Below are 15,713 nucleotides of genomic sequence, written 5' to 3'. Positions count from 1 at the left end.
CCAAGGCCCCAGGGCCCCGAGCTGCCCCTCATTTGCTACTGTCTGCCCCACAGGTCTGCTCAGGTCCTCCTAGTTCCAATTCCAAAACGGGTCCCTCTCGGCCATCAGATAAAGACAAAAAAGCCGCCCTGGTGGTGAGGCCATGCTCAGCACTTAGGATGCTAGGGGCCCCTGCCATGCTGGGTGCCACTGGTCGGCTGAGCCCCAAGCCCTGCACCTGCGTCCACAGGCTCCTGAGCCTCCCTGCCTGGACCTCCTGGATCTCACTCAGGGCCCCGGAGCTCTGGGGGTGGCTTTGCCACAGTCACAGGACCCAGACGGGAAGAGCGGTCTGCTCCAAGCACAGGCACGCCCTGCGTGAGGGGACGACACCTGGCCAGCACAGCCAACATCTTGCTCCAGGAACCGGCCTGTGGTGTGCGTCTGAGAGGCAGCTGGAGCTATTTTGGGGTCGTGTGTGGACCCGAAACCCAGGACAATGCCAGGCATCCGGCCTGGCCTCAACACACAAGAAGCCCACGTCCAGGGGTCTGGACACAGCAGTGAGACAACGCGAAGTCCCCTGGGGGCACTGAATGGGCCCTTGAATGGGAACGAGGCTGAGCTGCAGGCACAAAGCTCCCCCCGCCCCCAGCACCTGAGGCCCCCAGAGAAGCACGGTGGCTCCAGTCTGGCCACCCCGCCCCTTGTGGATTTCTTGCCATCACATAGCAGGCTGAGGCCACACGCCGGCAACCACAAGCCAACCCCAGTCCTGTCCACAAACGCTCAGCTACACAGCGAGACACACGGGATGGCACAGGCAGAGCCAAGAGCTGGGGAAGCTGAGAGCAGCCATTCACTTTGCTGGGGCAAGGGCGGGAGACAGGTGCGACCCGTGCCTGCGAGGATGCGCCGCCGCCCACCTACCGGCCTGGTGGGTGCGGCCCTGCCGGGGCTCGCTCCTGGGCCCGTCCCCCGCGGCGTTGAAGGCGGAGATGCTGACCAGGTACTTGGTATGGCTGCTCAGGTCCTTGAGCTTCGCGGCGGGCTCGGGCAGGAAGAGGACTTTCATCTTCTCTGTCTCGTTCTGGCTGTCTGCCTCCCAGTAGTAGATCTGTGGGAAGGGCAGGGGTTGGCGCTGGGCAGACTTCCAGGGGTACAGGGGCAGACCAACGGGGTGGGCCTGTGCCTGGGCTCCAGCTCTGCCTGAGAGGGACAGGCGAGAGACACCTGGCTCCATGGAACCGGGGCGTGGCCGAGATGAGTTCTGGTGGCCGACGGTGCTGCTTGGGGATGCCCAGGCCATGGCTGGGGTTGCTCACTGTCTGAGTAGACCCTGCTGAAGCAGCCATCTGAGGACGGGCGAATCCTCCCACCAGCAGCCGGTCATGGGCCTCCGCCCTGTGGGTACTCTGGCTTACAGCCTGTACCCCTTCTGCAGCCTTCTGGAGACAAGGGGTCCACTGTGGCCGGAGCACGCCCCCAGACTCCCACCCCATGTCCCCGCCTTTTGTTCACCTAACTGTTTAGTCAATTTGGCAGAACACAGTGGGCCCTGTATTCATTGATGGAGTCAACCAAATGCTGATTGCAAATCTTGGTTAAAAAAAAAAAATGTAAGCCGGCGCCGCGGCTCACTAGGCTAATCCTCCGCCTTGCAGCGCCAGCACACCGGGTTCTAGTCCCGGTTGGGGCGCCGGATTCTGTCCCGGTTACCCCTCTTCCAGGCCAGCCCTCTGCTGTGGCCAGGGAGTGCAGTGGAGGATGGCCCAGGTGCTTGGGCCCTGCACCCCATGGGAGACCAGGAAAAGCACCTGGCTCCTGGCTCCTGCCATCGGATCAGCGTGGTGCGCCGGCCGCAGCGCGCCGACCGCGGCGGCCATTGGAGGGTGAACCAACGGCAAAGGAAGACCTTTCTCTCTGTCTCTCTCTTACTGTCCACTCTGCCTGTCAAAAAAAAAAAAAAATGTGTCTGTACAGAGTGATTCCCTGAACAACACGGTGTGACATTCGTATACATAGCACTAGGCCTTATAAGCAACCTAGAGATGGCTTAGAGTGCGTGGGAAGGTGTGCGTGGCCCTGTGCAGATAGAACACCACGGAGCGTAAGGGATTTGTGCGTGTGGATTTGAGCGACCACCGGCGGGGGTGGTTGGGAGCCGGAAGCAACCCCACCCAGAGACTGGGGATGGCTGTACTCCGGAATGGAAACCATCCGCTCGCAGCAGGAAGGAAGCCACGGCATGGTCAGGACTGGCAGGCCGCCTCCTGTTTCTCCTGGACACATCTCTCATCTGGCTTTGCTGTCCTTGCAGGTGAACTTGAAGGTCAACGCACGAAGGTCTGAAGAGGTTACTAGACTGGCCCCTCAGACAGCTGGCTGAGAAGGACTGCCCACAGTCCTTGCCAGCCGGGCCTCCCAAAGACACCACCAGGTGGAGGCTGGTGGAACAGAATAGCTCACCTGCGGGGACACTGGAAACCCCCTGGGGGCTCCCAGGGCCAGAATCCCCGCCTCTCACGCTCACTCACTGGCCTGGGCGGCTGGGCAGGCCTTGATTGGCAGGTATGCCTTACTTCCCCAGGCAGGATGCTGCTGGCTTCTGCTCACTGAACGGACCAAAGAGGACGCCGCACTCACCCAGGCCTTGCTAATTCGAGATCAATATCCAGGTTCAATGTCTTCATCATTAAGGAAATGAGAAAATATATTTTGGACGCACACAAATAGCACCTTGCCTTGGGGCCCACAGGACTTCCCATTACCTCATTAATCACTCTAACAGCCCTGCCACGGAGGAAGGTATTAATTTTCATAAAATACCTACAGAAATCATTTTTAAATGGACATTTAATTGGTCCAATAGTCATCGGGGCAGGCTAGCCCGTTGGAATCCGATGACGGATCAACCAACAGAGCAGATCAGGAAATTAATCCTGGGTGCATCCCTGTGGAGCAGACCTGGGCTGTCTCCTTCAGGATGGTCTTGGGATCTGTGCTGCCCACGCAGGTGCGATCGCGGGGTGGGGCACAGCGAGGAGCCCCCCGCCCCTGGATAAGCCGACCGTGCGGCCATCCTCCCCACCTCCTAGGGTACGGACTGCTGCCTTCCGCTAACGCAGCGCTACAGTCTTTGGCGAGTGTGGGGTCAGATTCTGGGGTGTGCTGGTTCTCAGAGTAGGGTTCCCAGGAAACACGCCACCTGGGAATTTGCTAGAAATGCAGTCCTTGGGCCCTGCCCACGCAGTGTCCATCAGTGAGTCGCGGGCAGTGCCGCAACACAGGATCTATTCCCTTCAGGACGCTGTGGGCACGCTTCGGAAAATCCAAGGAAATGGAATGAAAAGATATGCTTATTTTGGGGAGGAAAAATTTTTTGAAACCCACGCATATGAGGTACCTTCAAAAAGTTCATGGTAAAGCACACTGGAGGCCTTGGGGGCAGATGCAGGTGGAGGAGGTGGGACCCACGGGGCCCTGCCTGGGTTGTCTGGTGGTGGGCACCCCCACCCCACTCCTGGCAGCCCTTCTCACAGCCAAGGGCCAGCCACACCGGCCGCAGACACCAGGGCCCTCAGCAGATCCGGCGAGGGACCAGGCCCCCAGCCGAGGCCTCCAAGCCCCAGGAGATGCCCGCCAGCACCTGCGCCCGCCCGCCTGCCCGCCTGTGCCTGCCCGCCCGCCCGCCCGCCCGCGGACACGTGCCTTGTAGCCCTGGATGATTCCGTTCTGGCTCTCCAGGGGCGGCGGGTCCCACGTGACCTCCAGCTGGCTGGCCGTGAGCGGGGTCACCTGGACGTTCTGCGGGGCCATCGCTGGGGCTGAGGAAAGAACAGCAGGTGACGGTAACTGGGATGTCTCTGGAGGAGGCGGCCAAGACCCCACCCACACATCCACATGGCCTCACTCCATGCAGACCACATGTGCCAAGTGTGGGCAGTCGTGGGCACAGCCACACCCCCGGGATCACGGCTCCATCCTTCAAGAGCCGTGTGACCTCTTTACACCAGGGCAGGCCACACACCCTTCCCAGAAGAACTCTCTTAAAGACACAGAACAGGACACGAAGGCACTTCAGAAGTATTTCACAGAAAATGGAATTAATCGGTGAGGGTACTTGGGTGGGAAAAATTCAAAGGTCCAAACCATACAGAAATGCAAAGGAAAGCGACGACCCTGAGGTACAGTAAGCAGAGCAAGGTAGGGCAGAGGGGTCCACGGGGTTAACAGGCGGCGTAGGCTCCAGGCTACTCTCACGCCTGCCGTGAGCTCACAGCAGCCAGGGCCGGGGGCACCCGGAGGCCCCAGTGCCCTCAGGGTGCTGCAGAGGCACCCATGGCTCTGATGAGAGGGAGCTGCAGGTGCCGGGACACAGGCTGGCATTCGTGACTAAGGAGCTGCCAAGTATGAGAGACGGGCTGCGGAAAACAAAGATGCCCACTGCTGTCCCAAGTCCAGGTGCCCTGGGTGTGGTCAGTCCGGATGCACAGAGCTGCCCCGCCAAGGAGGAGGGGGACTCTGGCTTCTGAGGACCGTACTCCACATTGCAGTCCACGGCCGGCTCCCGCTGCTGTCACTTCCTATCCCTTCCCTCGCCTGGGAGGAGCGCCCTGGGGTGCTGTGTGGCATGGGCCGCCCTGTGCATGCAAAAGCAGAGGTGGCTGATGAAGACGCCTTGGCCACACCTCCCCGGGCAGCCCCGGAGCTGTGAGTGACGCACGGAGCGCAGGCTCGCGGGAGAGCACTCCGTCTTGTCTGCGTTTCGCCAGCCTCTCCCGGACTGTGGATTCTATATGCCAGTGCTTCCTCCTCCTGGTCTGGCCTCTGCTTCGAGAGCTGCTCCCTTCATGGGGGCTAGGCTGGGCTCAGGGCAGCTCCAGGGCGCGCTCTCGGCTCGGCGGGGGAACAGCTGGTACGGAGCCCCAGCCTGCGGCCTGAGGAGTACAGCCTCAGGACGACAGTGTTCGCAGGCCGCGAAGGGAGATGCTCAAACAGTCGGTGTCCGCCCGAGGGCCCTGGCCCGGCAGCTGGGCTCTCCGGGGAGGCCTTCTTGGGAGACAGTGACCTCGAGAGTCACCCCTTCCCTGCCCCTCCCCCAAAGAATAAAATTGTAATTAACACCCACTCAGCCTGACACCAACTATTTATTTTGTTCTAACTGTGTGGTTTCCATATTATCACTGCCCACCCCGCCGTTAATGGAAATGTTAATAACCCACACCAGGTTGTTGTGACAGATGCTCGGCCTCATTATCAGAAATTCTTATTTACCGCTCCATTAAACAACAGAATCACACAAAAAAACAATTCAATCAAAACTAACTGGAGGAATTTTAACAGCCACATTAATAACCCAAAACATAAATAAAGTTAATGTTTTTTGCATGTTTGCCATCGGCAACTCTATTGCAAAATTACTGTTGTACAATTAAAATGTGAAAGGCAAAATTGAGCACAGCTATTACCCCCCCCCCCCCCAACGCCCTCAAGGTCTGCTCCCAAAGACGCGGTCAGACCCGGTGCCCCGACACTGCTGGACCCACCCCGTCTGCGGCAGGGCCCCTGGCACGGGCTCGGGCCGATGAGCCCTGCTGCAGTCCCCACGCTGCGACGCCCCCACCCCCAGCAGCTCTGTCTCCATGCCACAGAAACACCGCAGGTAACAAGGGATTCTTCTGTTGACGCCGTAAGCAGGGAAGAGAGAAAGCTACACACACACCGAGCATGGCTTGCCAGATTCGAGATGCAGTTTGTGACTCCTGATGGCCACCGGGTCTCTCCCCAACAGAAGAACGCGACCCAAGAAGGCCGGGCTGTGCACCGCCCCAAATGCAGTTCTGCTTCGTCCTAAAGGGGGTGCGTCTGGGAGCTGATGACTTGTGGGATGAGCCATTACCTCTAGGCTCTGCAGAGTGGGGTGGTGTCAGAACACGCGTGTTCATGAAAATGCAGGGCCTGGTGCCTGTGACAAGGAGGTGGCCCACAGGCAGCATTGAGGGAGGAGTGGGGGGGAAGGTGTGAGGGGGAATGAAGGGGCAGGTGCACCCAGACTTCTCTGGGTGTCTCTGGCCGTCACAGAGCTCGGTCCCTGCCTGATTGCTCCTGCATCTCATTAGGGCAGTGACGGAGAAACTTCAGGGACTTCTAGAGGCACCCTGCAGCTGATGGCTGTGGTGGAATTCCAGAACTTTCCAGAACTTTCCGGAACTCCCTATTTCTGGGTGACTGGCTAGGGAGCCCTGTGGAGTTGGGTGCTGTGAGCTGAGCTGGGCTGCGGTGTGGCTCTCTTGCCTCTGTAAGGAAGGGGTGGGCTGGACTGCTGGGAGCCCCACAGAGCAGTCAGAGCAAGGCTTGCTCACCTCACTCGACCCCTGGGCAGGCTTGCTGTCCCTGAGGTGGGCCGCCCGCTGTGGCTGGACCAGCAAGCAGCCAAACGGCGGCTACCTCGGACTTGGTCAGACTTTTGCTGATGAGTGGACAGCGCCAGCCCACTGCCCCTAACTTCATATCCCACCAGACAGGGGTGAACCTGAGCTATGCCTCTGGGCCCTGAGCAGAGGCTTTGGGAGGTCCAAAATCATTAAGTGGGGGTGGGGAGCAGGGCAATACCACATAGCTGTAATCACAGTGCATTGTGATAATTCTTTTCTTTTCTTTTTTATTTTTTGACAGGCAGAGTGGACAGTGAGAGAGAGACAGAGAGAAAAGTCTTCCTTTTGCCATTTGGTTCACCCTCCAATGGCCGCCGTGCTGCGGCTGGCGCACCACGCTGATCTGATGGCAGGAACCAGGTGCTTCTCCTGGTCTCCCATGGGGTGCAGGGCCCAAGCACTTGGGCCATCCTCCACTGCACTCCCTGGCCACAGCAGAGAGCTGGCCTGGAAGAGGGGCAACCAGGACAGAATCCGGCGCCCTGACCGGGACTAGAACCCGGTGTGCCGGCGCCACTAGGTGGAGGATTAGCCTAGTGAGCTGCGGTGCCGGCCCCATGGAGGCTTTGAAACACTGAGAGGTCAGTTCAGAGCTGTCATTCATTCATGTGCGTGTGTGTGTGTGTGTGACCTGTCTCACCTGGGGACAGGGGTGTGCCCGTGTGACCTGCCGTTGCCTTCCTCTGGGAGAACCTCCCCTAGTTCTGATCCTGGGGTGACTCTATCATTCACTGTGGCCCATCACGTGGCAGCAGAAGGGACAGGAGGCCAGACTACCTCTGCCTCTGGGTGGTTATAGGGCTGCTGCCTTCCCTTTTCCCACAGCCTCCAGACTGGCCCGTGGGCCTGGGGGCTGCTCCCTCAGTCTGAGCCCTGGAAAGGAGGTGGCAGGAGGGACAGAGGTGTGGGCAGCTTGCAGGGCAGGCGCCGTGCACTGAATGTGCCGCCGGGGTTGGAGGCTGCTGGGGTCCCGCCTAACTTTGTTGAGATGTCCCTGAACATCAGTGCTCTCGGCTCAGGGCTGAGGAGCGAGGAGGCGCAAAGACGTAAAAGACAAGTTCACGGGAGAAGCAGTCACAGCAGTCACAGCGCGAGGCAGACTGCGGGAGAGGCTCAAGCCAGCAGAGGATGGAGGAGGTGTCCTGAAACACAGCACCTGGCTCGCACATGACAGGGCCCACGGGAATACGGCCGGGGGGGCGGGCAGGGTGCTGCTGGAGCAGCAAGAGCGGGGAGGTGAGGACGGAGGGCGGCTGCTGGGCTCACACCAGACAGATTCACCCTGCTGCCAGGGCCACCCCAGGCCACAGTGCACCTGCCGATGCTAGGGCCACCCAGGCCACAGTGCACCTGCCGATGCTAGGGCCACCCCAGGCCACAGTGGCACCTGCTGACACTAGGGCCACCCCAGGCCACAGTGTACCTGCCATTGCTAGGGCCACCCTCGGCCACAGTGCACCTGCTGTCGCTAGGGCCACCCCTATGCCACAGTGGCACCTGCTGACGCTAGGGCCACCCCAGGTCACAGTGCACCTGCCGTTGCTAGGGTCACCCTAAGTCACAGTGCACCTGCCATTGCTAGGGCCACCCTAGGCCACAGTGTACCTGCCGTTGCTAGGGCCACCACAGGTCACAAGGCACCTGCCATTGCTAGGGCCACCCTCGGCCATAGTGCACCTGCTGTCGCTAGGGCCATCCTATGCCACAGTGCACCTGCCGTTGCTAGGGCCACCCCAGGCCACAGTGCACCTGCCGTTGCTAGTGCAGGGTCTGTTAGGCCCTGTCAGGCTACCCTAGGTTTCTCCTTACAGTTTGTGTCACTTGGTGATTTATTACTTGGGTAATGTAAGTTCCTAACTGATAATCTGAGACTCACTGTTGAAGTTTTAATATTGTGTTTCTTTATATAATTTGACAAGTTATACTCTCATCGGTTTTAATTACATCTTTTCCTGATCACACACTTTCTCTGACTTCCTGTTAGGTGTACAGGAAACAGAATCCTCTAATTTCATTGATCTGATTGGCAAATTTTGCAGACACATTTGTTCCCCCAAGCAGGGAAATCTGCGCCCTCGTTTTGCCTTCTTGGTGTGTGAAGGCTTAGACAGGTGGCACTGCCTTAAGCAGCAGAGGACAGACAGACTGGACACAGAGGGCAAGGGCGCAATGCGAGAGAGCTGGCAAGCAGACCAGGGGCCTCGTAGCTGAGCCGGGAAACGAGAAGCCGGGGCCTCTGAGCACGCACCCAAGTTCAAAGACACCTGAATCATGCGCTGCTGAACAGGAAGTCCAAGGCCCAGCCCTCCCCAGGTGGCCCCCAGCGTCAGTCAGCCCCCTACACTTCAGGAAGGCAGGACTTGGAGAGTGTTTCAGTTAATGCTACCCACTAATGTTTTACAAAGCTTATGATAGGGGCCGGCACTATGGGTCAGGCCATTGTCTGCAGCATCAGCAAAGCAGTGGAGGATGGCCCTAGTGCTTGGGCCCCTGCACCCACTGGGAGACCTGCGGAAGCTCCTGGCGCCTGGCTTTGGCCTGGCCCAGTCCTGGCCATTTTGGCCATCTGGGGTGTGAATCAGTGGGTGGAAGATCTTAAGGTATCTCTCTGTCTCTGCTCTCTCCTTCTCTCCCTTCTCTCTGTAATTCTGACTTACAAATAAATAAAATAAATCTTTAAAAAAAAGGTTACGACAGACAATTCCAAGGGAGGACACCACATTCTGTAAACCCATACACAGAGGAGGGACGTGGATCCCTCTTCTCGCAACCTGAAACCCCTATTGCTGCAGAAACGTGCAGGGCTGTGGGAGGGAGCAGTGCTGTTTAGCTTGGCGGGGGCTGACACACGAGGATTCCTTATGAGAGGTGCACACAGCGCCACAGGAGACGCCCAGGGCGCTATCCACAGCCAGCTGACTCTTCCAAGCATTTCGCTGGGCTCCCCTAACCCTGTACCGATATATGTGGGGCACACCCAACACCTCGGGGTGGGCGTCAGGTTCTGGCCACAGCCGGCCCTGGGCGTGGCACTGTCAAGTCCACGCCAGCCCTGGGCGTGGCACTGTCAAGTCCACGCAGGAGCTCTGAGACACACTCCTGCCCTCTGACCAGCAGATGCGCTGGCGAGAACTCCAGAATGAGAGCTGCGCAGGGCTTTCTCTGGGTGGCTCTGATGCCAGGCACCCCACGAACAGAGCCCAGGATGTGATGAGGAGAGCACGCGGGGGTGTGGACCAAGGCTGGGCACTCCCCGGGCGTGCGGACAGTGGCGTGGATGCCGTCCCCACAGCCTGGTGTGAGTGCGTGGCGGCTGCTGGCCTCAGAAGTGAGTGGTTTCGAGAAGAGCTGTTTCAAGGGGAGGCGAAGGCGGAGGCAGAGTGTCAGCTCGTCACCAGCAAGGCATTCCTCCCGCAGGCATTTCCACGTTGGCGGCGGGCTCTGTTCCCTCACACGCCGGGCACGCTCAGTGCCTGGGAGGATTTTCGCTTTCCCGTCCACGGAGCACGGGGCCTGACTTTCTCACGGCTTGATCACTGGTGCCACCCACCGTGAGGATGTGCAGAGTGAGCAAGCCACTCTGAAACCCAGCTACTCCACAGGCAACCGCTTTCTCCTTGTTCCCTCGCACACATCACAGCAGGGACAGCTCGTGCCTGAGTTACACCCCACCGTGCACCTGCACCGCTCAGCGCCTCTCAGCCCCAGTCACACACATCTGCAGCATGTGCTCGCCAAACCCACGCCGCGGGAGAAACGCCCGACTTGTTTCACAAGTTGGGAAACTGAGGCTTGGGGGACTAGGTCCCCCCATTCTACCCCAGAGCTGCCTGGAGCTGGCAAACGGTTTTTAGAAACAGACAGGCCAAGCCGGCGCCGCGGCTCACTAGGCTAATCCTCCGCCTTGCGGCGCCGGCACACCGGGTTCTAGTCCCGGTCAGGGCGCCGGATTCTGTCCCGGTTGCCCCTCTTCCAGGCCAGCTCTCTGCTGTGGCCAGGGAGTGCAGTGGAGGATGGCCCAAGTGCTTGGGCCCTGCACCCCATGGGAGACCAGGAGAAGCACCTGGCTCCTGCCATCGGATCAGCACGGTGCGCCAGCCGCGGTGGCCATTGGAGGGTAAACCAAACAGCAAAGGAAGACCTTTCTCTCTCTCTCTCTCTCTCTCTCTCTCTCTCTCTCTCTCTCTCTCAGTGTCCACTCTGCCTGTCAAAAACAAAAAACAAAACAAAAAAAGAAACAGACAGGCCTGGCTTTGAAGGCCAGGCGCCTCTGTCACAGCCACTCAGCGCTGCCCTTCTGTGGGAAAAGCAGCTCAAGAATTCACTGTCTAAGCCTGTACAGACGAAGCTGTGGCTGTGTTCCAATAAAACTTTATTTAGAAACACAGGCAAAGGGCTAGATGTGGCCTCTGGGACACATGTGCAGACACTGCTGTGAGGAGGGAGGGAGGGAGGCCTGGCCTGTGGGCTGCTTCGCTGGTCGTTTATGGAGCCCAGGGGCCCGCTGTTCGCTGACGTTGTCCCGGGGCACAGGGGCTGCAGCGGAGCCTGGCACAGAGGAGAGGAGTGGGGACTGGAAGAGGAGGTGATTCCCGGGAATCCGAATGCTGACCAGGTATGGGATGGTGTGCAGGTTAGCTATTGATTTTTCTAGGTGAGATCACGACTTTGTGCTCCTGTATTTTAGAGTGTTCGCACAAGGATACAAACTGAAAATACTTTGGAATGAAATGTCATGAGGTTTTCAGAAACGGATATGATTCTCAGAACTGCTTCAAAATCAGCTGAGCGGAGGGGAAACAGGAGCAGGCAACAGAGCGAGACGGGGCCCTGGGCTGAGCCGGGTGGTGCCAGCGTCCACGTACACACGCATCCCTGCGTTCCCTCACTGTACGCTAGCAACAGAAGGGGAGGAGGACAAGAGCGAGGCCAGTGCCGGGGACAGCCTGAGGCTGGCCCATGACCCGAGTCAGAGTGCTCTCAGGTTCACCGCTCCACCAGCCGCTCCCAGGGACCCAGCAGGTGGAGATGAACACCGCCTGCCTGTGGGACACAAGTCCAAGGAGGCGCCCCATGCGGCTGGCCCAGTTTCTCCTCATCCCGTCAAGCTCTACTTCAGCTCCACTCCAGGCTACCCTGGGCTCCAGAACGCACTGAAGGCCCCAAGCCCTCTAAGACTGGACTCCTGAGGGCCCCAGGCCAGGCCGTCCCCCTTCTCCCAGGACTCGGGGCTCCTCCAGGGCAAAGCCCGTGCCTCGGTGGCTTCCCTCGGTCCCTGCAGGCACCCAGCAGGGTCCCAAGCAGGTGGAGAACCACGGGGTCTTCCGAGCATCCAGCATCGGATCCTGGGAGCTGTATTAGGCAGCAGGATTCTCTCCACGACCTTTCTCCAGGGAGTGGTTATGGAAATAAAGTTGTTAATAATCTACTGCATCCACCAGCGTTTCCGGGCCCTGCTCTGCCAGGAAAGGTGCTAACCCACACGGCAGGGGAAGCACAGGCACGAACTGCCACGGGCTGCAGGCGAGGGGCACCGCTCTCAGCAGAGGGTCTGATCTCCCCGCTAAACCACGGGCGTCCTGGGGGAGGAGAACCGGGAGTGGGAGACGAGGCTGGCATTTAGGAAGGGTCACTCCAGCGGATACGGGGAGGGGTGAAGACGTGGCCCCAGGGGTTTCCGGAAGCCCCCCTGCTACAGGGCCTGGACTTCCGCTTCACCGGCTCTCGCGGCCCCTTCTCTCCCTCGCTGCCTCCCAGGGCTGTGTCTGACTCTGTGTTTGGGGCTGGGTCCTGGAAGTGACCTGTCCTCCTCATCTGCCCCCCTGTTTAAGGTGCCTTCCCACTTGGCAGGGCCATCGGGCTCACTGTCTCACTGCCCGTGTGGGCCTCGTCGGGGGCGCCCTGGGGTCCCCCAAGCTGGAGAGGGCCGGAGGCGGCAGCAGAGGGCCAGCGGGGTGCCGTGCAGGTCCCCCTGTGTGGTGAGGGGTGAGCAGGCCCCCTCCTCACCAACACTGTCTGCACACCTGCGCTGGGGGCACGGCAGCCCTGGACACAGCCCTGTCCAAGGCTCTCCCGGCCCAGGAGACTGCCAGCCAGAACCCCAGCAAGGGCTCCACAGATGTGGCTGTGCGTCGAGGAGACAACACTGCAGCTGCAGCCCCAGAGGTGGGAAGGAGCCTGCGGAGCCCTGTGCCCGTAGACTCAGGACGCAGGCTGGCAACTCCCCCGTGACGCGGAGACACGGATTCTTGCTGGTAACCGTGATGCGAATTGTTCCCAAGAGTCCACACGCAAGGCTGCGTCTCCCTACCCACTGCATCAGCACAGGGCCTGGGGCCCCCGGGATGGGAGGGGTTACTGCTTCGCGCTCCTGCAGAGTGGCAGTGACCAGACACCGTGGCCCTGAGACGTGGACGGCCACGCCCACTACCCGAGGAGCACGGCCCTGGGTCCTCTTCATTCCGCTGCCTTGGGGCTGGGGCTGGCTTCCTCCGTCACCAGGGGCAGCAACCACAGCGGGGGCCTTGGCTGTTTTCCTCCGGTCCCAACCGAGAGTTATTAGAGACTTGGAGAATTTACAAGAAAGATAACCCCCACAGTCTGCCAGTGAAAGGAACAGCAAAGCCGTGTTTTCAGGACGCGGCTGACTCCCAAAGCAGCGCACACACCAACGCTCCAGCCCCACCCACAGCCTTGAGTGGGCACCACTCCTGAACTCACGTGCCCAGGTTTCCTTCCGGGTGCAAGCTGGGCTGGGCTGCTGGAGGCCAGGCCGCTGCCCTGGCATTGGCAGCTGCTCCAGCAGATGCAGGGATGAGGCAGGTCTGGACTCCCTTTTCCAGAGAACCGAGAGAGCTGCCGTTCTTTCCGGCTGCGCGTAACACCACCTGTGCCTCAGTAGTGAGGTCAGTCTCAGCCCGCGGCTGTGGTCGGCTGTGCGTGGGGAGCGGACACATCTGGACAATACCTGGGTCCACAGCAGCGACCACAGTGCAATGCGAGGATGACCCAGTCGGTAACGGGCAAGATTCATGCCGAGGGCACTGCCAGTCCCGCCAGGGAAAGGAAAGACAGGCCCAGTCCAGGAGAGGAGCTATGGGTAGGATGAGAATGCCGGGAAGGCCCACGTCCACTCACGCGTACTTAATGAACTTCCCATCACAGCCTCAAGTGAACCTGCTGTGAAGTTCCCAGACCGGCTGAGGCATCTGGGAATCAGGCAAGACCACCACAGCTCTGGGAAACAGGGTGCACGTGTACCCAGTGGTGTGTGGGCAGGGCTGCAGTGGTGCCCAGGCACTAGGAGAGGTACCTGCAGAGCTAAGGAAAGCACTCACTCACACCTGGCTATGTCCAGGGGTCTCAAATGGGACCAAGACACGTCACAAAGGCAGAATCAATCAATAGCCAGTACCGGGGTCGGGGTGGGGGTGTCTCCTGGAAGCAAATGATCTACTTAGAAGCCCACCTTTCACCGTGGTACCAAAACCTCAGCTGGTTTACAGAGTCAAACGGAAAAAAATGAAGCCCCAAAACCCAGAAGGAAATCTGGGTATTTGCCGAGTTTCTGATGGGAAGTGGAGATGAAGCAGGTGTAGAAGTTGGACCATACTGTTTAAACACAATAAAATTAGACAAGCACCAGAAACGGAAAACTATTTGCCCCAAATGAGATCAAACGTGATATCCCTGACACATAAGGAGCTCTTAAAAATCTACTGAAAACATGGCATCCATCAAAATGAGACAAAGCAGAGACGGGCCGGAGATCCCCTGAGCACACAGGGCCGGATCGGCCGTGCAGGACGCTTGGCCTTGTGAGACTTGCAAACACAGACGCCAGGTAACCTGGGCTCCGTCTTGTAAGCACTTATGTTCATGAAAAATGAACCAGGCTTAGCCAGTCATGAGCCACAGGGGACTCCAAAGCCAGTTCTCTTTGCCTGGCTCCATGGCACACTGGAGGCCCCTCTGCTGCCCACTTTGTAAACGGCTGTTGCTCATCCTTACACGTGCAGAGTGACTCAGTTTATCTTCTGAATGACCCCGAATCATCCCTGGCACTGAATCGTATGTGAGACAGTGGGGAGACAAATCTTTCCCAAACAAACAGGAAGGATTTACAATGGGAGAAAGCAGCAGCCAGGATAGGGTGGGGAGAAGGGCTGCTCAGCCGGCGGGAGGGGGCTCAGGAACGCACTTGGGGTGCAGAGACCACGAGGCCACAGGTGCATCCAAAGGGACAAGGCCCCCTTTTCTGGGGGAGGAGACAGCTGCCTCTGACTGGAGCTCGAGAGAACCCACCCTAGAGATTAAAAAAAAAAGCAGAGAAGAGGGTGTGTGGGGTCCCCGCTCAGGCAGAGCAGGCCCCGCCACCTCCCACTTGGGGCTCACGTGTCTGCCTCCAGGACCCTGCCTGCCATCAACTGTCCGCACCCGTGTGGGGCCGGACCGGTGTGGTCCATGTGCGTCAAGAACCTGAACGGAGGCCTTGGGCTTTCCTGGGAGGTGGGCAGCTCTGCTCAGCTCTGCCCTGTTTGTCTGAAGCCCTCCTGTGTTCAGAGCCCCTGGGGATTGAACGGGGGACAGCTGCCAGCCACGGGGCTCAGCCCCTTCTAACAGGAGCCTCCCTCCGCCCTCCTGACCTCCTGGGCTCTGGGGGCAGCTCCATTCCCTGAGCTCACGGCCCTTGGCTAGAAGGGAGCCCTGGGGTCACAGTGTCACTGGTCTAGACGGGAGCCTGGTGTCACTGTCGGGTACTCCTGGGCGCTGGCGCCTGTGTCCTGGGCAACGCTACCCTATTCCTTTCCTTTCCACTCAGGTGTGCTCTCTCTTCCTCTCCCCTCTCCTGCCTTCAAATCCCAGGGCCCCTGCTGACCTACTAAGCACCCAGCTTCTGGGCTGAACCAGAAGGTGCTGCTGCCCTACTGACAGCAGGAGACCAGAGCAGCCCACAGAGCAAAGTGCAAAGTGCTGTGTGCACAGTGTGTTCAGAAACACAGGGAGGAGCACCCAGTCTGTCCCGGGAGACAAGACGGGGGATCCAGGAGGGGCTATCATGGAAGCTGTCTCCACGGGGGCCTGGGAGTCTTCCCAGCCACAGGCATGATTCCTGCAGACACAGCATGTGCAGGTGCAGAGGCCAGGCTCATGAGGACGGGACACACAGCAGGGTGGGCAGGCGGCCTGGGCCCAGGGCTGGTGCACAGTCCTATCCTGAAAGCAGGGGTCTGTCCAGAAACAGGGAAGGTCTGAGGGCTGGACACGGGGTCCTTCATATCTCCACAGCACCAGGGC

The 15,713-nt window shown here is 59.4% G+C and overlaps 1 protein-coding gene across 2 annotated transcripts in view; it reads right to left on the bottom strand.

Annotated features, from left to right (window-relative positions):
* Nucleotides 1-15,713, bottom strand: part of SDK1 (sidekick cell adhesion molecule 1) — a 982,790-nt gene that overhangs the window by 36,254 nt on the left and 930,823 nt on the right. For both annotated transcript variants that reach the window (XM_070064289.2, XM_070064294.2), the window contains exons 36-37: nt 3,691-3,806; nt 910-1,096 (exon numbers count right to left, since the gene is read on the bottom strand). In XM_070064289.2, the coding sequence (XP_069920390.2) occupies nt 910-1,096; nt 3,691-3,806 (303 nt within the window). The remainder of the gene's footprint in view (nt 1-909; nt 1,097-3,690; nt 3,807-15,713) is intronic.

The sequence above is a fragment of the Oryctolagus cuniculus genome, chromosome 19 (genome assembly GCF_051225735.1).
Source record: "Oryctolagus cuniculus isolate XC-2025 breed Fujian yellow rabbit chromosome 19, ASM5122573v1, whole genome shotgun sequence".
NCBI classification, from domain to species: domain Eukaryota; kingdom Metazoa; phylum Chordata; class Mammalia; order Lagomorpha; family Leporidae; genus Oryctolagus; species Oryctolagus cuniculus.
The sequence above is the reverse complement of the archived record's forward strand: the minus strand, read 5'-3'. Positions and strand labels throughout refer to the sequence as shown.